The sequence below is a fragment of the Scyliorhinus torazame genome, chromosome 2 (genome assembly GCF_047496885.1).
Source record: "Scyliorhinus torazame isolate Kashiwa2021f chromosome 2, sScyTor2.1, whole genome shotgun sequence".
NCBI classification, from domain to species: Eukaryota; Metazoa; Chordata; class Chondrichthyes; order Carcharhiniformes; family Scyliorhinidae; genus Scyliorhinus; species Scyliorhinus torazame.
The window spans coordinates 232,403,348-232,430,614 of NC_092708.1; the positions used below are offsets into that span (position 1 = coordinate 232,403,348).

Consider the following 27,267-nt stretch of genomic DNA (forward strand, 5'->3'; position numbering starts at 1 on the left):
ATGCATCTTTATCTCATGCAACAACCTTTTGTGTGGCACCTTGTCAAAGGCTTTCTGGAAATCCAGACATACCGCATCCATTGGCTCCCCGTTATCTACTGCACTGTTAATGTCCTCAAAGAATTCCACCAAATTAGCTAGGCACGACCTGCCCTTTATGAGCCCATGCTGCGTCTGCCCAATGGGACAATTTCCATCCAGATGCCTCGCTATTTCTTCCTTGATGATAGATTCCAGCATCTTCCCTACTACCGAAGTTAAGCTCACTGGCCTATAATTACCTGCTTTCTGCCTACCTCCTTTTTTAAACAGTGGTGTCACGTTTGCTAATTTCCAATCCGCCGGGACCACCCCAGAGTCTAGTGACTTTTGGTAAATTATCACTAGTGCATTTGCAATTTCCCTAGCCATCTCTTTTAGCACTCTGGGATGCATTCCATCAGGGCCAGGAGACTTGTCTACCTTTAGCCCCATTAGCTTGCCCATCACTACCTCCTTCGTGATAACAATCCTCTCAAGGTCCTCACCTGTCATAGCCTCATTTCCATCAGTCACTGGCATGTTATTTGTGTCTTCCACTGTGAAGACCGACCCAAAAAACCTGTTCAGTTCCTCAGCCATTTCCTCATCTCCCATTATTAAATCTCCCTTCTCATCCTCTAAAGGACCAATATTTACCTTAGCCACTCTTTTTTGTTTTATATATTTGTAGAAACTTTACTATCTGCTTTTATATTCTGAGCAAGTTTACTCTCATAATCTATCTTACTCTTCTTTATAGCTTTTTTAGTAGCTTTCTGTAGCCCCCTAAAGATTTCCCAGTCCTCTAGTCTCCCACTGATCTTTGCTACTTTGTATGCTTTTTCCTTCAATTTGATACTCTCCCTTATTTCCTTAGATATCCAGGGTTGATTTTCCCTCTTTCTACCGTCCTTCCTTTTTGTTGGCATAAACCTTTGCTGAGCACTGTGAAAAATCACTTGGTAGGTTCTCCACTGTTCCTCAACTGTTTCACCATAACTTCTTTGCTCCCAGTCTACCTTAGCTAGTTCTTCTCTCATCCCATTGTAATCTCCTTTGTTTAAACACAAAACACTAGTGCTTGATTTTACCTTCTCACCCTCCATCTATATTTTAAATTCCACCATATTGTGATCGCTCCTTCCGAGAGGATCCCTAACTATGAGATCCTGACTCAATCCTGTCTCATTACACAGGACCAGATCTAGGCCCGCTTGTTCCCTCGTAGGTTCCATTACATACTGTTCTAGGAAACTATCGCGGATACATTCTATAAACTCCTCCCCAAGGCTGCCTTGACCAACCTGGTTAAACCAATCGACATGTAGATTAAAATCCCCCATGATAACTGCTGTACCATTTCTACATGCATCAGTTATTTCTTTGTTTATTGCCTGCCCCACCATAATGTGACTATTTGGTGGCCTATAGACTATTCCTATCAGTGACTTTTTCGCCTTACTATTCCTGATTTCCACCCAAATGGATTCAACCTTATCCTCCATAGCACCGATGTCATCCCTTACTGTTGCCCGGATGTCATCCTTAAATAACAGAGCTACACCACCTCCCTTACCATCCACTCTGTCCTTCCGAATAGTTTGATACCCTCGGATATTTAACTCCCAGTCGTGACCATCCTTTAACCATGTTTCAGTAATGGCCACTAAATCATAGTCATTCACGATGATTTGCGCCATCAACTCATTTACCTTATTCCGAATACTACGAGCATTCAGGCAAAGTACACTTATGTTGGCTTTTTTACCTCTGTTCTGAATCTTAACACCTCGATCAGTAACCTCTCCTAAGTTATATTTCATCTTAACCTTTCTCCTAATTTTCCTTGTCGTTGAACCCATATCTTCATGTAACAACCTGCCGCGTCGTTTACCATTACTGTTTTCACTTCCCGTTTTATTCCTTTTAGTATTCCTGCTCCTATTCACTGAGCTCCCCTCAGTCAATGTACCTTGGACTGTCGTCCTTTTTGATTTTTGACTATGGCTTCTCTGCCTTACACTTTCCCCCTTACTGCCTTTTGTTTCTGTCCCTGTTTTACTACCTTCCAACTTCCTGCATCGGTTACCATCCCCCTGCCACATTAGTTTAAACTCTCCCCAACAGCTCTAGCAAACGCCCCCCCAGGACATCGATTCCAGTCCTGCCCAGGTGCAGACCGTCCGGTTTGTACTGGTCCCACCTCCCCCAGAACCCGTTCCAATGTCCCAGGAATTTGAATCCCTCCATCTTGCACCATCTCTCGAGCCACGCATTCATCCTATCTATCCTGACATTCCTACTCTGACTAGCTCGTGGCACTGGTAGCAATCCTGAGATTACTACCTTTGAGGTCCTACTTTTTAGTTTAACTCCTAACTCCCTAAATTCAGCTTGTAGGACCTCGTCCCATTTTTTACCTATATCGTTGGTGCCTATGTGCACCATGACAGCTGGCTGTTCACCCTCCCTCCCCCCCCCAGAACATACCATCCTGGGGTCTCGATTGCGTCCGCAGAACCGCCTGTCTATTCCCCTTACAATTGAATCCCCTATCACTAGAGCCCTGCCATTCTTCTTCCTGCCCAGCTGCACAGCAGAGCCAGCCACGGTGCCATGAACCTGGCTGCTGCTGCCTTCCCCTGGTGAGCTATCTCCTTCAACAGTATCCAAAGCGGTATATCTGTTTTGCAGGGAGATGACCGCAGAGGACACCTGCACTGCCTTCCTACTCTTGCTCTGTCTTTTGGTCACCCATTTTCTATCTCCCTCAGTACCTTTCACCTGCGGTGTGACCAACTCGCTAAACGTGCTATCCACGACGTCCTCAGCCTCGCGGATGCTCCAAAGTGAGTCCATCCGCAGCTCCAGAGCCGCCAAGCGGTCTAACAGGAGCTGCAACTGGACACACTTCTTGCACGTGAAGGAGCCAGGGACAGTGGACGTGTCCCTGAGCTCCCACATCGCACACGAGGAGCATGACACTGGTCTAAGATGTCATGCCATGTCTTAAACCTTCGGTTAACTTCAACAATTACAATTTCCCCCCCAAAATTAAAATAATAAATAAATAACAAAGAAAAAATAAAATAAATATACCAATGAAAAGAAACAGAAAAACAGAAACACTACTTACCAGTCACTTACCAGGGATAACAAGCACTTCCTCCCCATCTAGCTTTGAATTCCCACCTAGATTCAAATTCCCAAACTCACTCTTTGGTGTCTCACTCTGGCTGTGTCTTCTCTGGCTCACTGGGAGAACTCACTGGGAGTGAGTTACAAGTTGCTCTTTTTAAATTGGCCTGAGTTGACTCCCCTCCCCCACCTGCTTTTAGATCAAGGTAAATTTAAGTGACTGACCCCTAACTGCCAACCAGTTATGCGAGTGGGTGGGGCAGCCCTTGTTAACCTACACTGCACAATTCTAGATTAATTTAAATTAATTTAAACTCCTGAAATATAAAAGGAACTGCCTTACCGATTTGATTGGATTCGATTCTCATCTAGATTCAAATTCCCAAACTCACTCTTGGTTCTGTCTCACTCTGGCTGTGTCTTCTCTGGCTCACTGGGAGTGAGTTTACAAGTTGCTCTTTTTAAACTGTCCTGAATTGACTCCCCTCCCCTCCCCCACCTGCTTTTAGATCTCGTAGCACTCGTGCCTTCCACACCTCCAGGCAGGCTGACTCGATGGGCTGAATGGCCTCCTTCTGCACTGTAAATTCTATGATTCGCAGGTTCTGCCTTCTAGAACTATTCTTCTGATCCTCTACCTTTACCCTTAGCGACTTACAAAGGTCCCCTAGGAGCCCCGTCTCCACCTCCAATGCCACCACCCGATCACTGTGATCCGACATCACCCTCTCCATCTCCCGGATCTGCGACCCCTGTACCTCCAAACACTTCTCACCTCTTTCCATCGAGCCTTTCAGGGGAGCAACCGCTCCTTCGATGGCCTCCGATCGGCCTTCCTACATCTCCTTTCGTTGCTGGCGGAAGTCCTCTCTGATGAACACCATCAACTGCTCCACCTGGGGGTTTTCAGCATGCGACAACCCTTCCCCCTCCGCCATCTTTCGAATTGCAGCTGCGCCACAGGTCATAGATCATAGAATTTACAGTGCAGAAGGAGGCCATTCGGCCCATTGAGTCTGCACCGGCTCTTGAAAAGAGCACTCCACCCAAGCCCACACCCCCACCCTATCCCCATAACCCAGCAACCCTACCCAACACTAAGGGCAATTTTGGACACTAAGGCCAATTTAGCATGGCCAATCCACCTAACCTGCACATCTTTGGACAGTGGGAGGAAACCGGAGCACCCGGAGGAAACCTACGCACACACTGGGAGAACGTGCAGACTCCGCACAGACAGTGACCCAGGCCGGGAATCGAACCTGGGACCCTGGAGCTGTGAAGCAATTGCGCTAATCACAAAGCTACCCGTCTCTTCCAGTTCCTTGGCCAGGTGTTTAACCTTCTTCTGCCGGGTCAGATAGCCAGCAGACATGCCACTCCTGGGGGGAATTTGTCCTCCACACCTTCAGCTTCACTTTCCCGTCAATATTCTCCTGTTTTGGGGTAAAAAGAGCTCAAATCAACGCTTTTGAGCCAGAGCTGCCCTGTGTGTGACCACTCACTCCATGGCCGCCACCAGGGGTGGGATTCTCCCCTACCCGGCGGGACGGGGGGTCTCGGCGTGATGGAGTGGCGGGAACCACTCCAGCGTCGGGCCGCCCCAAAGCTGCGGAACTCTCCGCACCTTTAGGGGCCAAACCCTCACCTTGAGCGGTTTCTGCTCCACCGGCTGGCGGGAAAGGCCTTTGGCGCCAGGCGAGCTGGGGCCGAAAGGTCTTCGCCAGGCGATGCGGATCCGCGCATGCGCGGGAGCGTCAGCGGCTGCTGACGTCATCCCCGTGCATGCGCAGGGGAGGGGGTCTCTTCCGCCTCCGCCATAGTGAAGACCATGGCGAAGGCGGAAGAAAAGAGTGCCCCCACGGCACAGGCCCGCCCGCAGATCAGTAGGCCCCGATCGCGGGCCAGGCCACCGTGGGGGCACCCCCCCCGGGTCCAGATCGCCCCGCACTCTCCCCAGGACCCCGGAGCCCGCCCACGCCGCCTTGTCCCGCCGTTCAAAAGGTGGTTTAATCCACGCTGGCGGGACAGGCATTCCAGCAGCGGGACTTCGGCCCATCCCAGGCCGAAGAATCGGCGGGGGTGGGCCCGCCGACCGGCGGGGCGCGATTCCCGCCCCCGCCGAATCTCTGGTGGCAGAGACTTCGGGACACGGCGGCGGCAGGATTCACGCTAGCCCCCAGCGATTCTCCGACCCGTCGGGGGGATCGGAGAATCCTGCCCCAGAAGTCCCACAATCAGACAGTTTTGTGATGACTTTTACTGATGTCTTTTTTTTAGTTTCGACTTTTAAATTCTGAAATTCTGAAAATGATGGACCCGTATTGACTGGATTAAATGTAATGGTAACTCTCTCTGGCAGCCATCTCCCTCATGAGGTGGTGATTGTTTGCGCCTTGGTGGTTTATTGTACCTTCAGCAAAACTGGAACATCCTCTCCAAGTTGCAAGCTTAGGCAAATTATGGAGACCCCCCCTCTGCAAGTAGGAAATACCAGTAAAATCTGAAAATTATTGGAACTGGTCCTTAAACTGGGTCTCAGTGGTTCAGGCCAGGAACAGTCATTTCCAAGTTTTACATTATTCTTAAGTGATTTTTGATTCAGTATCACTGAATGATTAGGGATGGGCAACAAATTATGGCTTTACTGGTGACGCTCACATGCCATGAAAGAATGTTTCTGAAAAATACCTTTAGATGTTGGGCAGGATTTTCCACACTCCCGTGGCATGTTTTGTGGAGCGGAGTCAATGGTGTCTCCCTTTGTTCACACTCTGCCGCCCTCGAGGACAGCTGGAAAATCCTGCCCATGGTCTTTTTTTAATATAAATTTAGAATACCCAATTTATTTTTTCCAATTAAGGGGCAATTTAGCGTGGCCAATCAACCTAACCTGCACATCTTTGGGTGGTGGGGGCGAAACCCACAGTGACCCGGCCCTGGATCGAACCTGGGACCTCGGCGCCATGAGGCAGCTGTGCCACCGTGCTGCCCCTACACCCATGGTCTTTAATGTGTTGTGAAAGTATGTGTTACTGAAGAAGCAGCCAAATATCCTGATGTCACAATCTATCCATAATGCAAGCAGCAAATCTTCTCCTTTTATTTCTTCTTACACTTCCAGTATTCTTGACTTGAATGCTTTTGAGAGACAAAACAAAGCCGAAGGTTTGGGAATGGTGACTGAAGATGGAACACGTAAGAATGGCATCTGTTATCTTGCAACAGAACAATAATGAGACAGCTTATCTTACAAATAGTCACAGTTGTTAGCACATTAGGCAGAATTTTCATCTCGAGGCAAAGGCAAATTTGGAGGCGGGCATGCCAACAATTTCTGGCTACTGGCCACCGTGCCGGTCGGCTGGTATGTTCATGCTCCAGTGGCTGGAAGCCAATTGAAGTGCCACTCTTTTTATGCCATCTGGATTTTCCAGACAGTGGATGCTCTCCCTCCCACCGTGAAATGAAATGAAAATCGCTTATTGTCACAAGTAGGCTTCAAATGAAGTTACTGTGAAAAGCCCCTAGTCGCCACATTCTGGCACCTGTTCGGGGAGGCTGGTACCATGTGGCTGGAGCCCATAGATAGAACGTTTGTGTCCACCCAACCAACAGCAGCTCAGCATAAATCCAGTGAACGGCATAGGCCACAGCCATGGCCTCTGGCCTTCCCATGGAAGGATTTGCCCCTCCTAAGTAATGGCCTGACAGCTGTAGCCACAGGATATCCTGATCCATTTACAAATTTTCAGAGGACACCTCCATCTTGAGGTGCCATTACAGTCCCCTACTTGGCTGTTCGCCACTCAAAGCCTGGGGCGTTCCCATTGGTCTTCTCGGGACACATGGAGACAGCCTCTTCATTGATTACCACCTTGTTAATCTCCTCCTGGGTCCCGCCATGGCCGCATCCAGGTTCCTGAACTGGAATCAATCCTGGAACCTCAAATTTAGCCCATTATTTCCCAGAAATCATCATTCTTGTATTGTACTGTCATTATTTCACAATAATTATGTGCTCATTGTTGATTTTAACTTGTAGTCTTACAAGTTCGTCATATTTTTTATGATTAATGCTTCTTTTTTTAAAAAAAATGTTTCATTAATAAACCATTTACTCACATTTTTCTCCTCTCCCTCGAACCCTAAAACCATTGATCCACAGTCATTGTTCGTGAACATGGTAAATACATGGTTTGGATCTTGACTTTTGAATGGCAAAACTGACAAAATGTGGACTAGAAAAAAATATTAACCATGGTTCATATTTCAAATGTGGACATAATCATTCTGTGACAGGATGTAAAAAGACAGCTTTTTTTCTGGTCCATTGAAACTGCTTATTGTGTGGCTTGTGTTTAGGATAACATTTGAAAATGTTTGTATATTTAGAATTCTTGGAATGGAAGTTGACTGATGTCTGTCAATAAAGAATGCACTTAAATATAAGGTTGATACAAAGATTATGTTCTTTAAATAATGCTTTGGTTTCAATTTCAAATCCTTTTGTATGCACAGTGGAACATTTCTATGTTTATTTTACAACATCAAAATTCTAAATCTATATTTGCATTAACTTTGCATTTGTATTTATTGTTGATCAAACAACCAATGCAGAGTACACAAGTTAATCTTGTGCAAGGATGTGCTAGAAACTCAATTGTGATATGAATTTTACCTGTAAAAATATAAAATTAGTTCTGACATAATTCAGGTTTTGTACAATTAAGAAAGGCATTTAAATGAATGCACAACCTGAGAATAATGTCATGTGGAATGATTTTGGTTTAGAATGTTGTGTGCAGTTGTTAACATTCATGATTCAGTAAATACCGATTACAATTAATTTTGGTAGTGGTGTGTCAAGTGCTGGGAATTCTTTCACTATCCGGCTATCATTTTTCTTTTATTCTTCCCAGGTGAAAAAGTATTGCAGAATGATGAATTTACACAGGATTTGTTTCGGTTTTTGCAACTGCTGTGTGAGGGACATAACGATGGTGAGTTTAATTCCGGTATCTGCTGAAGTACATCACTGCTTGACTCTATAACACAAGTAAGAAAGATGAAAGCAGGAAAGGCACACATTTAGTTTCCATGTTATCTTTCGTTAACAATAAAAAAAGGTTTTTGGACTTGCTGCAGTGTCAAGTTACTGATCTTTTCTCAGAGTTGAGCGCAAAAAATTAAGTTTTCTTGATACCGGTTGATTCAGTTTCAACAATAAACTATGTATTCCCATTAATTCTATGCAACAAAGTTGTTTATCGAACACTACAATAATGGACTAAGATTTCACACTACGTGGTATGATCTATTTTCCCCCACTGTGAAATAGTCTTGTCTGGGAGTTATTGATTAGGATCCTTGGCTCTTCACAGTATTAACCAGTGAGTTGAACCTTGCCATATTATAAAATTTACCAATGATGACTTGGCGACAAATGAGAGAGAAGATTTATCGAGCTGACCAGTAAGGAATGATGAATGGATTTTAATGTATCTGATTAAGGCTGGTTCCTCTAATGGCTTAACCTGCTCAACCAAGTAGCTGAACCACACTGATTAGGAACTCCCTGGGATTACTGTGCATTAGTTGACTCAAGCCTTGTTAGTTGTGTAGGTGCTGCAGTTGGACTTGGCACCCTTAGAGAAAGAAAAATAAATCACCCAAGGTTCCTGGTGTTGATCCCTTTCCAAGGTCCAACAAATATTTTTCTCATGCTCTGCACTTGGGACCACTTCTGAAAGTGAAGGCATACCATCTGAGGACAGGATCATGTTATGCCTCATGTGGTAGGATAGCCTGCAGATAATCTCAGTCACAGCATAGGCATGAATAATGCTCACTTGAGGCATCCAACTCATGTGGAATGTGCCCAGCAAATAATTAATCCTTTCAGGTGGGATAGAGAGTAGAATATATAGAAAATAGAAGGATAACCGATAGGTAATATATATTGGAAATAATAAGTATGTCCACATGCAAAGTGTTTGTTCCTGAAGCAGAGGAATAGAAGATTTGTGTGTGATTATTAATCTTTCATTGATTAGAAACTAAACTACACAAACGTTAGAATATATTTTGTGAGCAGTTAAAGAGGTCATTTTAATCTAAGGTAATTCACTTGTCAATTTGTATCAGGAACCAATACATACAATCATAAAATTTACAGTGCAGAAGGAGGCCATTCGGCCCATCGAGTCTGCACTAGCCCTTGGAAAGAGCACCCCCTTAAGCCCACTTGTCAATTTGTATCAGGAACCAATACATACAATCATAAAATTTACAGTGCAGAAGGAGGCCATTCGGTCCATCGAGTCTGCACTAGCCCTTGGAAAGAGCACCCCACTTAAGCCCACGCCTCCACCCTATCCTAGTAACCCCACCTAACCTTTTTTGGGGATACCAAGGGCAATTTAGCATAGCCAATCCACCTATAGCCAGGGCGGGGTGAGGGGTGGAGTTGGTAGAGTTAGTTTGTTAGGATCAGGATCAATGAGCACTCTTCAAGGTTTCTCATGGCATTCAATGATCAAAGCATGAGATACCATTACTTCCACAGGTAGTCAACAACCTCGACTCCGGCCATGGGGGATGACCCCCAACCCCTCATGACTGACATCCGGAACAGGACAACACAGAACCAGTGGTTGGAAGACCGTACCAATCCCACGCTTAGACGATATAGAATAAAATCCATAGAATCCCTACAATGCAGAAGGAAGCCATTCGGCCCATCAAGTCTGCACCAACCCTACCAAAAGCGCCCTATCCCTGTAACCCCACCTAACCTCCACATCTTTGGACAGTAAGGGGCAATTTAGCATGGTCAATCCACCTAACCCTAATCTGCACATCCTTTAACTTAGATGTGCTCCATCAATTTTAATTTGCCCAGCCTCCAGATTGAGATTCCCGAATGATGGCACGCAATTCTCGAACTCAGCTGGGACCTTCTCCACCGCCTCACCTTGGAATCATGTTCAGCAGCACTCCTCTCCTGTTCCCCCTCTCTCCCCCGACTCCATCAGGATGGATGACAGGCCATGCAGCAGGAACTCGACTGTACAGTGATAGGCTTCTACCAGGTTCAGTGTTCCCTCTATTGCAAGAACCTTCTCATGCGCCATCATGGCCTCCATAAAAACACCTGCAACTCTTGGAATTGGGCCTTTGCCTCGGAGCCAAGAGCTCCTGCCAGAACAGCATTTTCGTAGGCAGCCATTATCCATTGATGCACACCACACCGTCAAGGCGGGAGTCCATTCAGATTCAACGGTGCCACCAAAGGCAGGGCCCCACCCCAACTCCTTCCAGCTGCAACAAACAAGCGAGGATTTAAACATTTTAACTCTGCTCCGCCATGCAGAAAACCCAATCAAACATTCTCGGGATATACTGTAAACCAAGAAAAGACAAAAAGGAAATGTGCACAAAGATGAAAAGACAGATTAAAAGATGAGCAGAGCCAGAACTGGTGGAAATACAACTGCACCCATGCTCACATCACCTGACCCCCGATCAATACATGCACTTTTAAAAATCACACCTTCAAAAGGACATTTGTTTATCAGAGATAGTCAGCTGATCAGCAAGGAATAGAGACGGTTTTAAAGAACTTTGTTTCATTTGTGATGCAAGTCTGTAAAATGATGGCTGAAATTCTCTGGCCATTGCGATTCACTTTTTCCGCCAGGAACCCATCCCCACCCAATGTGGAGTGGCTTCAATGGGAAATCCCATTGACGAGCAGCGGGAAGACAGAATCCCGTCACCGGCAAGCGGCGGGCTGCGGAGAAAGATGTGACTGGGAGACAGGAGAATCCCGCCCCAATGTGAAACATAAATGCTTTCACTGAAAGAGGGTCATTAGACATTGACTGGAAGTAGAAAATTAAAGGATACAAGTTTAAAATTAAAAAGCCTGAAGCTAGTGTGATGAATGTATGTATTTCCGATTTCTTATATCATATGTATTTGGTGCAGTGAGGGTTAAAAGCCTGGATTAGCAGTGTTTTTAAAGAATCCTGGATTGAAAGATTTTGGGAGCCAGGGTGCAATTCGGCCATCGTAAAAAGCTTGGGCTAATGGAATGTTGTTTGGATTAAGGGGATTCCTGTGGAGTTAATTAAATTTCAGCCTGATAAGGTGATGTAATTACTGGGATGAGCCAAGACATCAGGCATTTTGCAGAAAAGTAGTTAGTTGAGTTTTAGTTGGCGATGTGAGCAGAAGCCAAGTATCTCAGGTCAGTTAAAAATAAGTCTGTAGGATAACTTCCGGTTGCGGCGATGCACTGCTAAGCCGCACGTTTCGGCAACTCCCGTTCTAATGGACTTTTGGGCTCTTTTTGGGAGCCCCAACGGAAATTTTTTTGGACCAAACCCAGTGTGGGGTGACGAAGGAAAGAGTCCCCCCGGGTGTGTATGGAAAGGATCGGTGGTAGTGGCCAGATTGCGAAGGATTCTTTGGAGCAGTGGCAGAGAAGAGAAGGAAGAAGCAAGATGGCGACGGATGGAGCCCAGACGACATGGGGCCCGGACCAGCAGGAATTCCTCCGACGGTGTGTGGAGGAATTAAAGAAGGAGGTGCTGGCGCCGATGTTGTTGGCAATCGAAGGGCTAAAAGAAACGCAAAAGGCCCAGGCGATAGAGCTCTGTGGGGTGAAGGTGAAGGCATCTGAGAACGAGGATGAGATTCTGGGCCTAGCGGTAAAAATGGAGACGCACGAGGCGCTACATAAGAGGTGTATCGAAAGGCTCAAAGTCCTGGAGAACAGCTCGAGGAGAAAGAACCTCCGAATTCTGGGTCTCCCCGAGGGAGTGGAGGGAGCTGACGTTGGGGCTTATGTGAGCACGATGTTCCATTCGCTAATGGGAGCTGAGGCCCCCTCGGGCCCCCTGGAGGTGGAAGGGGCTCACCGGGTCCTTGTGAGGAGACCAAAGGCTGGAGAACCACCAAGGGCGATAGTGGTGAGATTTCACCGCTTCACCGACAGAGAGGCGGTTTTGAGCTGGGCCAAGAAGGTACGGAGTAGCAGGTGGGAGAATGCGGTGATACGAGTGTATCAGGTCTGGAGCACGGAGGTGGCGAGAAGGAGGGCGAGCTTTAATCGGGCCAAGGCGGTGCTTCACAAGAAGAAAATAAAGTTTGGGATGCTGCAGCCGGCGCGATTGTGGGTCACGCACCAAGGCAAACATTACTACTTTGAAACGTCGGATGAGGCATGGACCTTCATCGAAGAAGAGAAATTGGACCAGAACTGAGGGACTGATGCTGTGGGGGAGACGACGATGTTGATGTATAGAAATGTAAATTGGGGAATGGGAGGTTCACAGTATCGGGACGATAGACGGGGTTTTTTCTCTTCTTTGACGGGGGGACACTGAGAAATGTGGGCGCCGCTGGAAAAAGGGACTGAGGGGGGGGGGTGGAGAATGGGGGAGCTGCGCCATGGGGGGCGGGGCCGATCCAGGAAAGCGCGGGGTTTTTCCCGCACTAGGGAGATGATGGCGGGAAGATAGGCGCAAGAAGGATGAGATTTCCACACACGGGGGGGTCAAGGAGAGAGCGGGGGAAGCCGGGGTCAGTTGGAGTCAGCTGACTTTCGGAAGCATCATGGGGGGAGTAACCATGCTAGATGGGGATCTAGGGGGGGGGGGGGGGGGGGGGCGGGGGGTCAACTGGGTTGCTGCTGCTGGGAGCGAGAGGGAGCTGGCAAGGGAAGAGGTGGTCGGGATGGGAGTGCGCCGCCTGGGGGACGGGTGGGTGCGCGGAACCTGGACGGGGGACTGGCCTAGAGTAGGAGATGGCTAATCGGCGGGGGGGGGGGCCCAATCCGGCTGATCACGTGGAATGTGAGAGGCCTAAATGGGCCGATTAAGAGGGCCCAAGTGTTCGCGCACTTAAAAGGACTGAAGGCAGACGTGGTCATGCTTCAGGAGACGCATCTGAAGGTGGCGGATCAGGTTAGGTTAAGGAAAGGATGGGTGGGACAGGTGTTCCACTCGACGAAGCCCCAGACGAAGGGCTATATATACTCAGGGTTGGATGCAAAAAATAGAGGGGTGGCGATATTGGTGGGGAAACGGGTGTCGTTCGAGGCGAGGAATATAGTGGTGGACAACGGTGGTAGGTATATGATGGTGAGTGGTAGATTGCAGGGAAAGGAGGTCGTGCTGGTAAATGTATATGCCCCGAACTGGGACGACGCGGGATTTATGAAGCGGATGCTGGGACGTATCCCGGACCTGGAGGTGGGAAGCCTGATAATGGGGGGGGATTTCAATACTGTGCTGGATCCAGGGTTAGACCGGTCTAGATCCAGGACCGGAAGAAGGCCGGCAGCGGCCAAGGTGCTCAGGGGGTTCATGGAGCAAATGGGGGGAGTAGATCCGTGGAGATTTGCCAGGCCGTTGGCCAAAGAGTTCTCCTTTTTCTCCCATGTCCATAAGGTATACTCCCGGATAGATTTCTTTGTTTTGAGCAGGGCACTGATTCGAGGGTGGCAGGAATGGAGTATTCGGCCATAGCCGTTTCAGACCATGCCCCGCTCTGGGTGGATCTCGAACTAGGAGAGGAGAGGGAACAGCGCCCACTCTGGCGACTGGATGTGGGACTATTAGCAGATGAGGGGGTCTGTGGAAGGGTGCGGGGATGTATTGAGAGGTACCTGGAGGCCAATGATGACGGTGAGATCCAGGTGGGGGTAGTATGTGAAGCGCTGAAGGCGGTGGTTAGGGGAGAGTTGATCTCCATTAGGGCTTACAAGGAGAAAAAAGAGGGCAAAGAAAGGGAGAGATTAGTGGGGGAGATTTTGAGTGTGGACAGGAAGTATGCGGAGGCCCCAGACGAAGAGCTATATAGAGAGAGGCGAAGACTTCAGACGGAGTTTGACCTGCTGACCACAGGGAAGGCAGGGGCACAGTGGAGGAAGGCATGGGATGAGATACGAATATGGGGAAAAGGCGAGCTGGCTGCTGGCCCACCAACTTCGTAAGAGGATAGCGGCGAGGGAAATAGGGGGAGTCAGGGATGAAACGGGAACTACGGAGCGGAGAGCAAGGAAGGTAAATGAGGTGTTTAAGACCTTTTATGAGAGGCTATATAGGTCCCAACCCCCGGAGGGAAAAGAGGGGATGCAAAGGTTTCTGGACCAACTAAGGTTCCCGAGGGTGGAGGAGCAGGAGGTGGCAGGTCTGGGGGCGCCAATTGGGGTGGATGAGGTGACTGAAGGGCTGGGGAACATGCAGACAGGGAAGGCCCCGGGACCAGACAGGTTCCCGGTGGAATTTTACAGGAAATATGTTAACTTGTTGGCCCCGCTGCTGGCGAGAACCTTTAACGAGGCCAGAGAAGGGGGGACTATATCCCCGACAATGTCGGAGGCGACGATATCACTAATCCTGAAGCGGGATAAAGATCCGCTGCAATGCGGGTCATATAGGCCTATCTCGCTCCTAAATGTAGATGCCAAGTTGCTGGCAAAAGTGCTAGCGATTGTGTCCCGGGGTGGTGCATGAAGACCAGACAGGGTTTGTAAAGGGGAGACAACTGAATGTCAACGTGCGACGGCTGTTGGGGGTGATAATGATGCCCCCAGCGGAGGGGAAAGCAGAATAGTGGTAGCGATGGATGCAGAGAAGGCATTCGATAGGGTAGAGTGGGAGTATTTATGGGAGGTGTTGAGGAGATTTGGGTTCGGGGAGGGGTTTGTCAGTTGGGTCAAACTCCTCTATGGGGCCCCAGTGGCAAGTGTAGTCACAAATCGGCAGAAATCGGAGTATTTTCAATTACACAGGGGAACAAGGCAGGTGTGCCCCCTGTCCCCATTAGTGTTCGCGCTGGCAATTGAACCGCTGGCCATAGCGTTGAGAGACTCTCGGAAATGGAGGGGGGTGGTTAGAGGGGGCGAGGAACATCGAGTGTCACTCTACGCAGATGACCTACTGCTGTATGTGGTGGATCCTGTGGAGGGGATGACAGGGGTTATGCAGATATTGAGGGAGTTTGGAAATTTTTCGGGATATAGGCTTAATATGGGGAAGAGTGAGCTTTTCGTAGTACACCCCGGGGATCAGGGAAGAGGGATAGACGCCCTGCCGTTAAGGAGAGTGGAAAGGAGCTTCCGATATTTGGGGATTCAGGTAGCCAAGAGCTGGGGAACTTTACACAAACTCAATCTGACGCGGCTGGTGGAGCAGATGGAGGAGGATTTCAAGAGGTGGGATATGCTGCCGCTCTCATTGGCGGGCAGAGTGCAGGCGGTAAAGATGATGGTCCTCCCAAGGTTTCTTTTTGTGTTTCAATGTCTCCCCATTTTGATCACTAAGGCCTTTTTTAAGAAAATAGATAGGAGTGTTATGAGTTTTGTGTCGGCAGGGAAGACCCCGAGGGTAAGGAGGGGTTCCTGCAGCGCAGCAGGGACAGAGGGGGACTGGTGTTGCCGAATCTGGACGACTATTACAGGGCCGCCAATGTGGCGATGGTTTGCAAGTGGATGAGGGAGGGAGAGGGGGCGGCGTGGAAGAGGCTGGAGATGGCGTCCTGTAAAGGAACGAGCCTAAAGGCACTGGTGACGGCGCCGCTACCGCTTTCCCCGAAAAGGTACACCACAAACCCAGTGGTGGTGGCAACCTTAAGGATCTGGGGGCAATGGAGGCGACATGGGGGGTGACGGGTGCCTCGGTGTGGTCTCCGGTCAGGAATAACCATAGGTTTGTCCCAGGAAGGATGGACGGAGGGTTCCAGAGCTGGCATTGGGCAGGAATTAGGAGATTGAGAGACTTGTTTATTGACGGGGGGTTTGCGAGCCTGGGAGCGCTGGAGGAAAAGTATGAGTTACCCCCGGGGAATATCTTTAGATATATGCAAGTGAGGGCATTTACGAGGCAACAGGTGAGGGAATTTCCGCTGCTCCCGACACAGGGGATCCAGGATAGAGTGATCCTGTGGGTCGGGGAGGGCAAAGTGTCCGAAATATATCAGGAGATGGGAGGCGCTGGTAGAGGAGCTGAAAGGAAAATGGGAAGAAGAGCTGGCTGAGGAGATTGAGGAGGAGCTGTGGGCTGATGCCCTAAGTAGGGTAAATTCCTCTTCCTCGTGTGCCAGGCTTAGCCTGATACAATTCAAGGTTCTACACAGAGCACACATGACGGGAACGAGGCTGAGCAGGTTCTTCGGGGTGGAGGACAGGTGCGGGAGGTGTTTGGGAAGCCCGGCGAACCACACACATATGTTCTGGTCGTGTCCAGCACTGGATGAGTACTGGAGGGGAGTGGCAAGAGTGATTTCAAAGGTGGTGAAGGTCCGGGTCAAGCCAGGCTGGGGGTTAGCTATATTTGGGGTAGTGGAAGAGCCGGGAGTGCAGGAGGCGAAAGAGGCCGATATTCTGGCCTTTGCGTCCCTGGTAGCCCGGCGAAGGATCTTACTTATGTGGAAGGAAGCGAAACCCCCCCAGCGTGGAGGCCTGGATAAACGACATGGCAGGGTTCATAAAACTGGAACGGATGAAGTTTGCGTTGAGAGGATCGGTTCAGGGGTTCTCCAGGCGGTGGCAACCGTTCCTTGACTATCTCGCGGACGTTAGGGAAAATAGATCGTCAGCAGCAGCAGCCCAGAGGGGGCGGGGGGGGGAGCACTATTTCTTGTTACTTTGCTAGTTCACTACTTTATTTAAATAATGTTACTTATTAGTTATTGTGTTATCTCTTATGTTGATTTGTAAAGTGGAAAAATTGTGGAAAAATTTGTAAAGTGGAAAAATTTTAATAAAGTATATTTTTTATAAAAATAATAAGTCTGTAGATAGATGAGCAGTTTATTTTCAAGCATTCAGAAGAGTATGGTTAGATGGTGATCTAAAACCAGCTGAAACAGCTTCTCACAAAATACCACCAGAGTTTCTGCATGGTTCTGACAGGATTCAGATTTTTTTCTTTAAACAGTGTCAAAGAATCTCTTTTTCTCACAGACATCTCTGTAAAGAAGGTATTCCTGAATGCTGCATGTATTTAACAGTGGATTGAGAGCTGAGATGGGTTTTTGTTTTGGTGTTTGAGTGGGAAGAAAGATAGCAGTTAAGGGTTATTGTATTCACTGTATTAATCAGCATTGATTAAGCAGTAATTGTAAGCTACTATCTGGTGTGATGTTAAAGATATTTTAATACTGTGTCAGTCATAAATTTTGTTTTAATATACCATATCCCTATTTTGTGTGAAATCACTCCTGGAGCGAGGTATCCTTTCCTCTTACAAAATAAAAAAACATATTGTGTTTTCGGTCCAGTGTCCCAGAATCTGTTGGGGTTTGGTCCAAGATCATGATACAAGGCTAAATCTATAAAGATTATTTCCTCCACAGATTAGTTTTTCTCTGGAAGAGATGCCCAATAAAATGTTCTGATTGATGAACTCTTTTTTTTAAACAATGCTGTATAAACGCTTGAAAGTGTGTTGCGGGTTACAAGGATAAATAAATATTAATGCAATACATAACCTGAGCAGCACTTTTAAAGAACAACTTAAAATAATTTGGGGAGGACTAGACATGGCATACTCATATATTCATCTCTACCTGTCTGGGTCGATGTCCTTCTTGACCCTCCTCCACTGAAAACGACCTGAACCCATCATTACAAAACCAGTGCAAAAGAAAGATCCATCCAATTGTGTATTTTCCATACCCCATTCCACCCAATCAGAAGCCTCGCAAGGTCTGTGGTAAGCACAGACCTTCCATCTTCCTTATCTGCTTTTTTTATGCTGATGTCATAATTCTCAGTGACAACGAATTGCATTTTTTATCTAGTTTTTAACATGCCTTTCCCCAATTCTAACAGAGGGGAAATAAGTGTCAATTAATAAAACTGTACTAACTTGATATTAAAGTGCAAAATAAAAACAGAAATTGCTGGAAATATTCAGCAAGTCAGAACAAAACAGAATTGTTACAGTTCCGAAGGAGGCCATTCGGCTCCATCATGTCTGCACCCAGAGGTTTAATGTTTCAGGTCAATGATCTTTCATCTGTTCTGATGAAAACCTTGGGTGGGATTCTCCGACCCCCCACCGTAGGGCAGCACGGTAGCACAAGTGGATAGCACTGTGGTTTCGAAGCGCAAGGGTCCAAGGTTCGATTCCCCGCTGGGTCACTGTCTGTGCGGAGTCTGCACGTTTTCCCCATGTCTGTGTGGGTTTCCTCCGGGTGCTCCGGTTTCCTCCCACAGTCCAAAGACGTGCAGGTTAGGTGGATTGGCCATGATAAATTGCCCTTAGTGACCAAAAAGGTTAGGAGGGGGTTATTGGTTTACGGGGATGGGGTAGAAATGAGGGCTTAAGTGGGTCGGTGCAGACTCGATGGGCCGAATGGCCTCCTGCATTGCATGTTCTATGTATTCTCCGGTGCTGGGGTTTTGGCGGGGGCAAGAATCGCGCCGCGCCGGTTGGCATGGCGCCAAACACTGCGCCGCTGGCCTAGCCCCTCAAGGTGTGGAGGATTCCGCACCTTCGGGGCAGCCCGATGCCAGAGTGGTTCACGCCACTCCTCGGTGCCGGAGTGGCCCGCCCCGCCGGTTCGCGGAGAATCCTGCCCCTTAGACGCACTTGTCTCCTTCAGATATGTAAATAAGAGTCCCACCGTCTTTGAGCGTGTTGCTTGTTTAACATCTATTTCACCTCCCATAAACCCAGAAGTGCATGTTTTGAGGTGGTTTGGGCTCTTTTTTTAAATGATTACTTCCCAACCTAACCAAACCCTGACCCTAAATCTGGCAAATTTGCCATGCGAGAAGCAATTTCAAATTCAGTCATACTTACGATAAAGTTCTGGAAAACTTGCCATTGTTAACTGGTCTTCTGTAGATGTACAGATGGTTTGGTATTGAGTGGGCACATGCCCCTCAGTCATGCCCACAATAGGCCTCATCAGAGTGTCGACTGCAGAGGAAATCAGATGTGGGACCTGTTGAAACACATTGGCAAGCTTGGAGCCTGAAACCTGTTAAGCCTGAAATTACTTGCTGCCATGTGCCTGGAGCCTGAATCACTGCCGCGCACCTATTAGGATGCCATGAATCACTGCTGTGATTAAAACCGCAATCAATCCACAGTTGACTACACTGCTATAAATTGCACGCATACAACTCGCACTGTACTAAAGGTTGCTATGTATTACTTTTGACGTTAACTATGAATCATAGAATTTACAGTGCAGAAGGAGGCCATTCGACCCATCGAGTCTGCAGCGGCCCTTGGAAAGAGCACCCCACGCCTCCACCCCACCCCCATAACCCAGCTCTCAAAATGATACTGTGATTAAAGCAACGATTATTCCACAATTTAAGCATAAAAATTAATTTATACTATGACCATAACTGACGTTAAGAATTAAAACAGCAATTAATCTGCAACATTCATGTTTATTATCATAAAAGAGGAAGGCAGAATTTAAAGTGCAATCCAAACAGCAAGCAACTTCAGTGACCATCACAGCCGCTGTAACCTCAGGCTCTACAGGCTTCACACACTTAAGGGGTAGGTGAGGAACAGCAGTTAAGATGGAAGATTCAGAATAGATGGGAGTAATTTTCACCACCCCCCCCAAAAAAAATGATATTACCCCCCACCATCTCATAAATCATGGAGCAAAGTGTTAAAAATGAAATCAAAAATTTCAGTGTAAAAATCATGAGTTATTATTTTTCTCATAAACCAATATGGATTAGCATTTGATTTAAAAACCTCATGATTTAATCTCCGATCAGATCTCTTCGCAAAAACTATATTATTGTCTCTGAAAATTGTTATGGGTCAGGGTTTAGAGAACCCCAAAGTGTATCATGGAGTTCACCTGACCCACAACTATTAATAGATTGTGGTATGGGGAGCACACGGCCCACTCAACAGGTGTGGTACTTCAGAAATGAAAAAGTTCTTTTTTGAAGCAGAACCATGTTTATTCTATGAACTCAAGTTAACCTTTTTAAAACAAGCAGTGAACATCTTAGCAACCATTAATTCAAAGATAACCCCCAAAGAATGCAACACTAAGTAATCCTTCAAGCTATCCTTTTAACATCCAAAAGACTTAACAACCTTTAAACAGAAGCACATCAGGGTTTACATTCAATACTGAAAATATTTAAATTTCTGAATTCACCAAATGATCAAGAGATAGTCCTTCATGGCAGAGAGATCAACAGTACAACTGCTTTGGTGACTTCAGCTGCAACACACTGAAAAACGAAACCAAAATGACAGACACACCCAAGCTTTTCTCAAAGTGAAATTAAAAAGCAGAACCAGAGCTCAGTTCCACCCACACTCTGACATCACTGCAGTAACATGAGCAACTAAACATTTCTTAAAGTGACATTTTCATGACACCTCCCCCCAAGAAAAAAAACCCCATCAACTTCAAGATGGTTTCATTTTTCATCTTTTCACCATTCTTTAAGAAATGCACACAGTAAATACACTTTATCGTTGAAAAAAACAACACACGCAAACAGGTATAATAATAGTCCTTTTTTTTTTTCGTTCTTCCTCCAACTGAAATTCCTTCTCGATTGACAGTCTCTACACGATCCATCCATTTCTCTATGCCTCGGCATTTCTCTTTAAAGTCAGATACATTAGTTCAATCTGATCACAGAGTCCTTTGTAATTCTCCAACACAGGAGCATTGGTTATCACAGCTTTCAGGCAGTCAAATGCCTGTTGACAGTCCGCTGTCCATTGAAATTTTCGACGTTTCTTCAGCAAGTCCATCAGTGGAGCAATCACGCTACAAAACTTTTGCACAAATGATCCATCAAATCCACTTATGCCAAGAAATTGCATTATTTCCCTTTGTCTTGAGGGTATCGGAAACTCCTCAAGGAAAGTGATTTGGGCTTTTCCAAATTCACTTTTGGCTAGGTTTATCACCAAACCCGCCTCCTGAAGTCGATCGAATAACTCCATCAGATGTTTCAAATGTTCTGCCCATGTCTAGCTGAAAATTACCAGATTGTCGATGTATACCGCACAATTGGGTAATCCTGAAATTACTTTGTTAGTTAACCGTTGAAACGTGGCTGGGGCGTTTTTCATGCCAAATGGCATAACTTTGAATTGGTATATACAATCTGGAGTCACAAAAGCTGAAATCTCCTTCGCTCTTTCGGATAAAGGTACCTGCCAGTAACCTTTAAATAAATCCAGTTTGGAAATAAAAGCTGATTGTCCCACTTTCTCAATGCAATCCTCCAAATGTGGGATAGGAGCCCATTCTTGTAACTGCATTAACTTTTCTATAGTCCGCACACAACCGTTGGGTACCATCTGGTTTTGGTACCATCGCTATGGGTGAGCTCCATGGGCTGCAGCCCACTTCAATTATGCCACTTGTAAGCATACTCTCAATCTCTTTGTTAACCTATGCCAATTTTAAAGGGTTATGTCTATCTGGATGGTGTTTGATTGGAACAGCATTTCCCACATCTACATCATGTATAGCCATTTTAGAACTTCCCAATTTAGCTCCACAAACTTGCCCATGTGATATCAATAACTCTTTCAGGTCAGTTCGTTTTTCCTCTGGAAGATAACTCAACAATTTATCCCAATTTTTAAGAACTTCCTCATTTTCCAATTTAATTTGAGGTATGTCAAATTCACAGTCATCTGGATTTGGTTCGTCACTTTGAGTTAGAATCATTAAAACCTCCTTTTGTTCTCTCCTTCCCTTTCAAAGTACCTTTTAAGCATATTCACATGACACACTTGGTGAGTCGTCCTTCTATCTGCCATTTTTACCACAAAATTCACCTCACTTAATTTCCTTTCAATCCACAAAACCTTGCTTCTAAAGGTTCACCTACCACTGGTAACAATATTAAAACTTTATCTCCACTGGCAAAACTACAAACTTTGGATTTCTTGTCCGCTACCCGTTTCATCACATTTTGTGCAACTTTTAAATGTTGTCTAGCCAATTCACCTGCTCTATTTAATCGTTCCTTAAAATTTGACACGTAATCCAATAATGTAAGTTTGGATTTCGCAATCACCAATTTTTCCTTTTTTTTTTAATAAATATTTTATTCAAAATTTTTGGTCAACCAACACAGTACATTGTGCATCCTTTACACAATATTATAACAACACAAATAACAATGACCTATTTTATAAACAGAAAATGAATAAGTAATAAATAACAAAAATGAAAACTAACCCTAATTGGCAACTGCCTTATCACAAGTAACACTCTCCAAAAATATAATTTAACAGTCCAATATATAATTATCTGTCGCAACGACCTATACATATTATACAGTATATATTAACAACCCTGAGAGTCCTTCTGGTTCCTCCCTCCCCCCCCCCCCCCCCCCCCCGATCCTGGGCTGCTGCTGCTGCCTTCTTTTTTCCATTCCATCTATCTTTCTGCGAGGTATTCGACGAACGGTTGCCACCGCCTGGTGAACCCTTGAGCCGACCCCCTTAGAACGAACTTAATCCGCTCTAGCTTTATAAACCCTGCCATGTCATTTATCCAGGTCTCCACCCCCGGGGGCCTGGCTTCTTTCCACATTAACAATATCCTGCGCCGGGCTACTAGGGATGCAAAGGCCAAAACATCGGCCTCTCTCGCCTCCTGCACTCCCAGCTCTTGTGCAACCCCAAATATAGCCAACCCCCAGCTTGGTTCGACCCGGACCCCCACTACTTTTGAAAGCACCTTTGTCACCCCCATCCAAAACCCCTGTAGTGCCGGGCATGACCAAAACATATGGGTATGATTCGCTGGGCTTCTCGAGCACCTCGCACACCTATCCTCCACCCCAAAAAATTTACTGAGCCATGCTCCAGTCATATGCGCCCTGTGTAATACCTTAAACTGAATCAGGCTTAGCCTTGCACACGAGGACGACGAGTTTACCCTGCTTAGGGCATCTGCCCACAGCCCCTCCTCGATCTCCTCCCCCAGCTCTTCTTCCCATTTCCCTTTTAGTTCATCTACCATAGTCTCCCCTTCGTACCTCATTTCCCTATATATATCTGACACCTTACCATCCCCCACCCATGTCTTTGAGATCACTCTGTCCTGCACCTCTTGTGTCGGGAGCTGCGGGAATTCCCTCACCTGTTGCCTCGCAAAAGCCCTCAGTTGCATATACCTGAATGCATTCCCTTGGGGCAACCCATATTTCTCGGTCAGCGCTCCCAGACTCACGAACTTCCCATCCACAAACAGATCTTTCAGTTGCGTTATTCCTGCTCTTTGCCACATTCCATATCCCCCATCCATTCCCCCCGGGGCAAACCTATGGTTGTTTCTTATCGGGGACCCCCCCCAAGGCTCCAGTCTTTCCCCTGTGCCGTCTCCACTGTCCCCAAATCTTCAGTGTAGCCACCACCACCGGGCTTGTGGTGTAGTTCCTCGGTGAGAACGGCAATGGGGCTGTCACCATAGCCTGTAGGCTAGTCCCCCTACAGGACGCCCTCTCTAATCTCTTCCACGCCGCTCCCTCCTCCTCTCCCATCCACTTACTCACCATTGAAATATTAGCGGCCCAATAATACTCACTTAGGCTCGGTAGTGCCAGCCCCCCCCCCTATCCCTGCTACGCTGTAAGAATCCCTTCCTCACTCTCGGGGTCTTCCCGGCCCACACAAAACCCATGATGCTCTTTTCAATCCTTTTAAAAAAAGCCTTCGTGATCACCACCGGGAGGCACTGAAACACAAAGAGGAATCTCGGGAGGACCACCATCTTAACCGCCTGCACCCTCCCTGCCAGTGACAGGGATACCATATCCCATCTCTTGAAACCCTCGTCCATTTGTTCCACCAACCGCGTTAAATTTAACCTATGCAATGTGCCCCAATTCTTGGCTATCTGGATCCCCAGGTAACGAAAGTCCCTTGTTACCTTCCTCAACGGTAGGTCCTCTATTTCTCTACTCTGCTCCCCTGGATGCACCACAAACAACTCACTTTTCCCCATGTTCAATTTATACCCTGAAAAATCCCCAAACTCCCCAAGTATCCGCATTATTTCTGGCATCCCCTCCGCCGGGTCTGCCACATATAGTAACAAATCGTCCGCATACAAAGATACCCGGTGTTCTTCTCCTCCTCTAAGTACTCCCCTCCACTTCTTGGAACCCCTCAATGCTATCGCCAGGGGCTCAATCGCCAGTGCAAACAATAATGGGGGCAGAGGGCATCCCTGCCTTGTCCCTCTATGGAGCCGAAAATATGCAGATCCCCGTCCATTCATGACCACGCTCGCCATCGGGGCCCTATACAACAGCTGCACCCATCTAACATACCCCTCTCCAAAACCAAATCTCCTCAACACCTCCCACAAATAATCCCACTCCACTCTATCAAATGCTTTCTCGGCATCCATCGCCACTACTATCTCCGTTTCCCCCTCTGGTGGGGCCATCATCATTACCCCTAACAGCCTCCGTATATTCGTGTTCAGCTGTCTCCCCTTCACAAACCCAGTTTGGTCCTCGTGGACCACCCCCGGGACACATTCCTCTATTCTCATTGCCATTACCTTGGCCAGGATCTTGGCATCTACATTTAGGAGGGAAATAGGTCTATAGGACCCGCATTGTAGCGGGTCCTTTTCCTTCTTTAAGAGAAGCGATATCGTTGCTTCAGACATAGTCGGGGGCAGTTGTCCCCTTTCCTTTGCCTCATTAAAGGTCCTCGTCAATACCGGGGCGAGCAAGTCCACATATTTTCTATAGAATTCGACTGGGAATCCATCCGGTCCCGGGGCCTTTCCCGCCTGCATGCTCCTAATTCCTTTCACCACTTCTTCTACCTCGATCTGTGCTCCCAGTCCCACCCTTTCCTGCTCTTCCACCTTGGGAAATTCCAGCCGATCCAAAAAGCCCATCATTCTCTCCCTCCCATCCGGGGGTTGAGCTTCACATAATTTTTTATAAAATGTCTTGAACACTCCATTCACTCTCTCCGCTCCCCGCTCCATCTCTCCTTCCTCATCCCTCACTCCCCCTATTTCCCTCGCTGCTCCCCTTTTCCTCAATTGGTGTGCCAGCAACCTGCTCGCCTTCTCCCCATATTCGTACTGTACACCCTGTGCCTTCCTCCATTGTGCCTCTGCAGTGCCCGTAGTCAGCAAGTCAAATTCTACATGTAGCCTTTGCCTTTCCCTGTACAGTCCCTCCTCCGGTGCTTCCGCATATTGTCTGTCCACCCTCAAAAGTTCTTGCAGCAACCGCTCCCGTTCCTTACTCTCCTGCTTCCCTTTATGTGCCCTTATTGATATCAGCTCCCCTCTAACCACCGCCTTCAGCGCCTCCCAGACCACTCCCACCTGGACCTCCCCATTATCATTGAGTTCCAAGTACTTTTCAATGCACCCCCTCACCCTTAGACACACCCCCTCATCTGCCATTAGTCCCATGTCCATTCTCCAGGGTGGGCGCCCTCCTGTTTCCTCCCCTATCTCCAAGTCTACCCAGTGTGGAGCGTGATCCGAAATGGCTATAGCCGTATACTCCGTTCCCCTCACCTTCGGGATCAACGCCCTTCCCAGCACAAAAAAGTCTATTCGCGAGTAGACTTTATGGACATAGGAGAAAAACGAGAACTCCTTACTCCTCGGTCTGCTAAATCTCCACGGGTCTACACCTCCCATCTGCTCCATAAAATCTTTAAGTACCTTGGCTGCTGCCGGCCTCCTTCCAGTCCTGGACTTCGACCTATCCAGCCCTGGTTCCAACACCGTATTAAAATCTCCCCCCATTATCAGCTTTCCCATCTCTAGGTCCGGAATGCGTCCTAGCATCCGCCTCATAAAATTGGCATCATCCCAGTTCGGGGCATATACGTTTACCAAAACCACCGTCTCCCCCTGTAGTTTGCCACTCACCATCACGTATCTGCCCCCGTTATCCGCCACTATAGTCTTTGCCTCGAACATTACCCGCTTCCCCACTAATATAGCCACCCCCTGTTTTTCGCATCTAGCCCCGAATGGAACACCTGCCCCACCCATCCTTTGCGTAGCCTAACCTGGTCTATCAGTTTCAGGTGCGTTTCCTGTAACATAACCACATCTGCCTTAAGTTTCTTAAGGTGTGCGAGTACCCGTGCCCTCTTTATCGGCCAGTTCAGCCCTCTCACGTTCCACGTGATCAGCCGGGTTGGGGGGCTTCCTACCCCCCCCCCCTTGTCGATTAGCCATCCCCTTTTTCCAGCTCCTCACCCGGTTCCCACGCAGCTGTATCTCCCCCAGGCGGTGCCCCCCCGCCCATCCCCTCCCATACCAGCTCCCCCCTCTACCCAGCAGCAGCCTACCCAGTAATTCCCCCCTCCCACCCCCACCCCCCCGCTAGATCCCCCGCTAGCGTAATTACTCCCCCCATGTTGCTCCCAGAAGTCAGCAAACTCTGGCCGACCTCGGCTTCCCCCCGTGACCTCGGCTCGCACCGTGCGACGCCCCCTCCTTCCTGCTTCTCTATTCCCGCCATGATTATCAAAGCGCGGGAACCAAGCCGGCGCTTCTCCCTTGACCCCGCCCCCAATGGCCAACGCCCCATCTCCTCCACCTCCCCTCCTCCCCCATCACCACCTGTGGAAGAGAGAAAAGTTACCACATCGCAGGATTAGTACATAAAACTCCTCTTTCCCCCCTTTTTAACCCCCCTCTTCGCCCCTCACATTCGCCCCACCACTTTGTTCAAACGTTCTTTTTAATAACCTGCTCATTCCAGTTTTTCTTCCACAATAAAAGTCCACGCTTCATCCGCCGTCTGAAAGTAGTGGTGCCTCCCTCGATATGTGACCCACAGTCTTGCCGGTTGCAGCATTCCAAATTTTATCTTTTTATGAAGCACCGCCTTGGCCCGATTAAAGCTCGCCCTCCTTCTCGCCACCTCCGCACTCCAGTCTTGATAAACGTGATCACCGCGTTCTCCCATTTACTGCTCCGAGTTTTCTTTGCCCATCTAAGGACCATTTCTCTATCTTTAAAACGGAGGAATCACACCACTATGGCTCTGGGAATTTGTCCTGCTCTCGGTCCTCGCACCATCACTCGGTATGCTCCCTCCACCTCCAACGGACC

General features: G+C 47.7%; 1 protein-coding gene across 1 annotated transcript in view; it reads left to right on the top strand.

The window, feature by feature from the left end:
* Positions 1 to 27,267, top strand: part of ryr3 (ryanodine receptor 3) — a 593,334-nt gene that overhangs the window by 474,913 nt on the left and 91,154 nt on the right. The window contains 3 exon segments of the mRNA XM_072484927.1: positions 6,284 to 6,357; positions 7,328 to 7,345; positions 8,082 to 8,162. Coding sequence (XP_072341028.1) covers positions 6,284 to 6,357; positions 7,328 to 7,345; positions 8,082 to 8,162 — 173 coding nt within the window.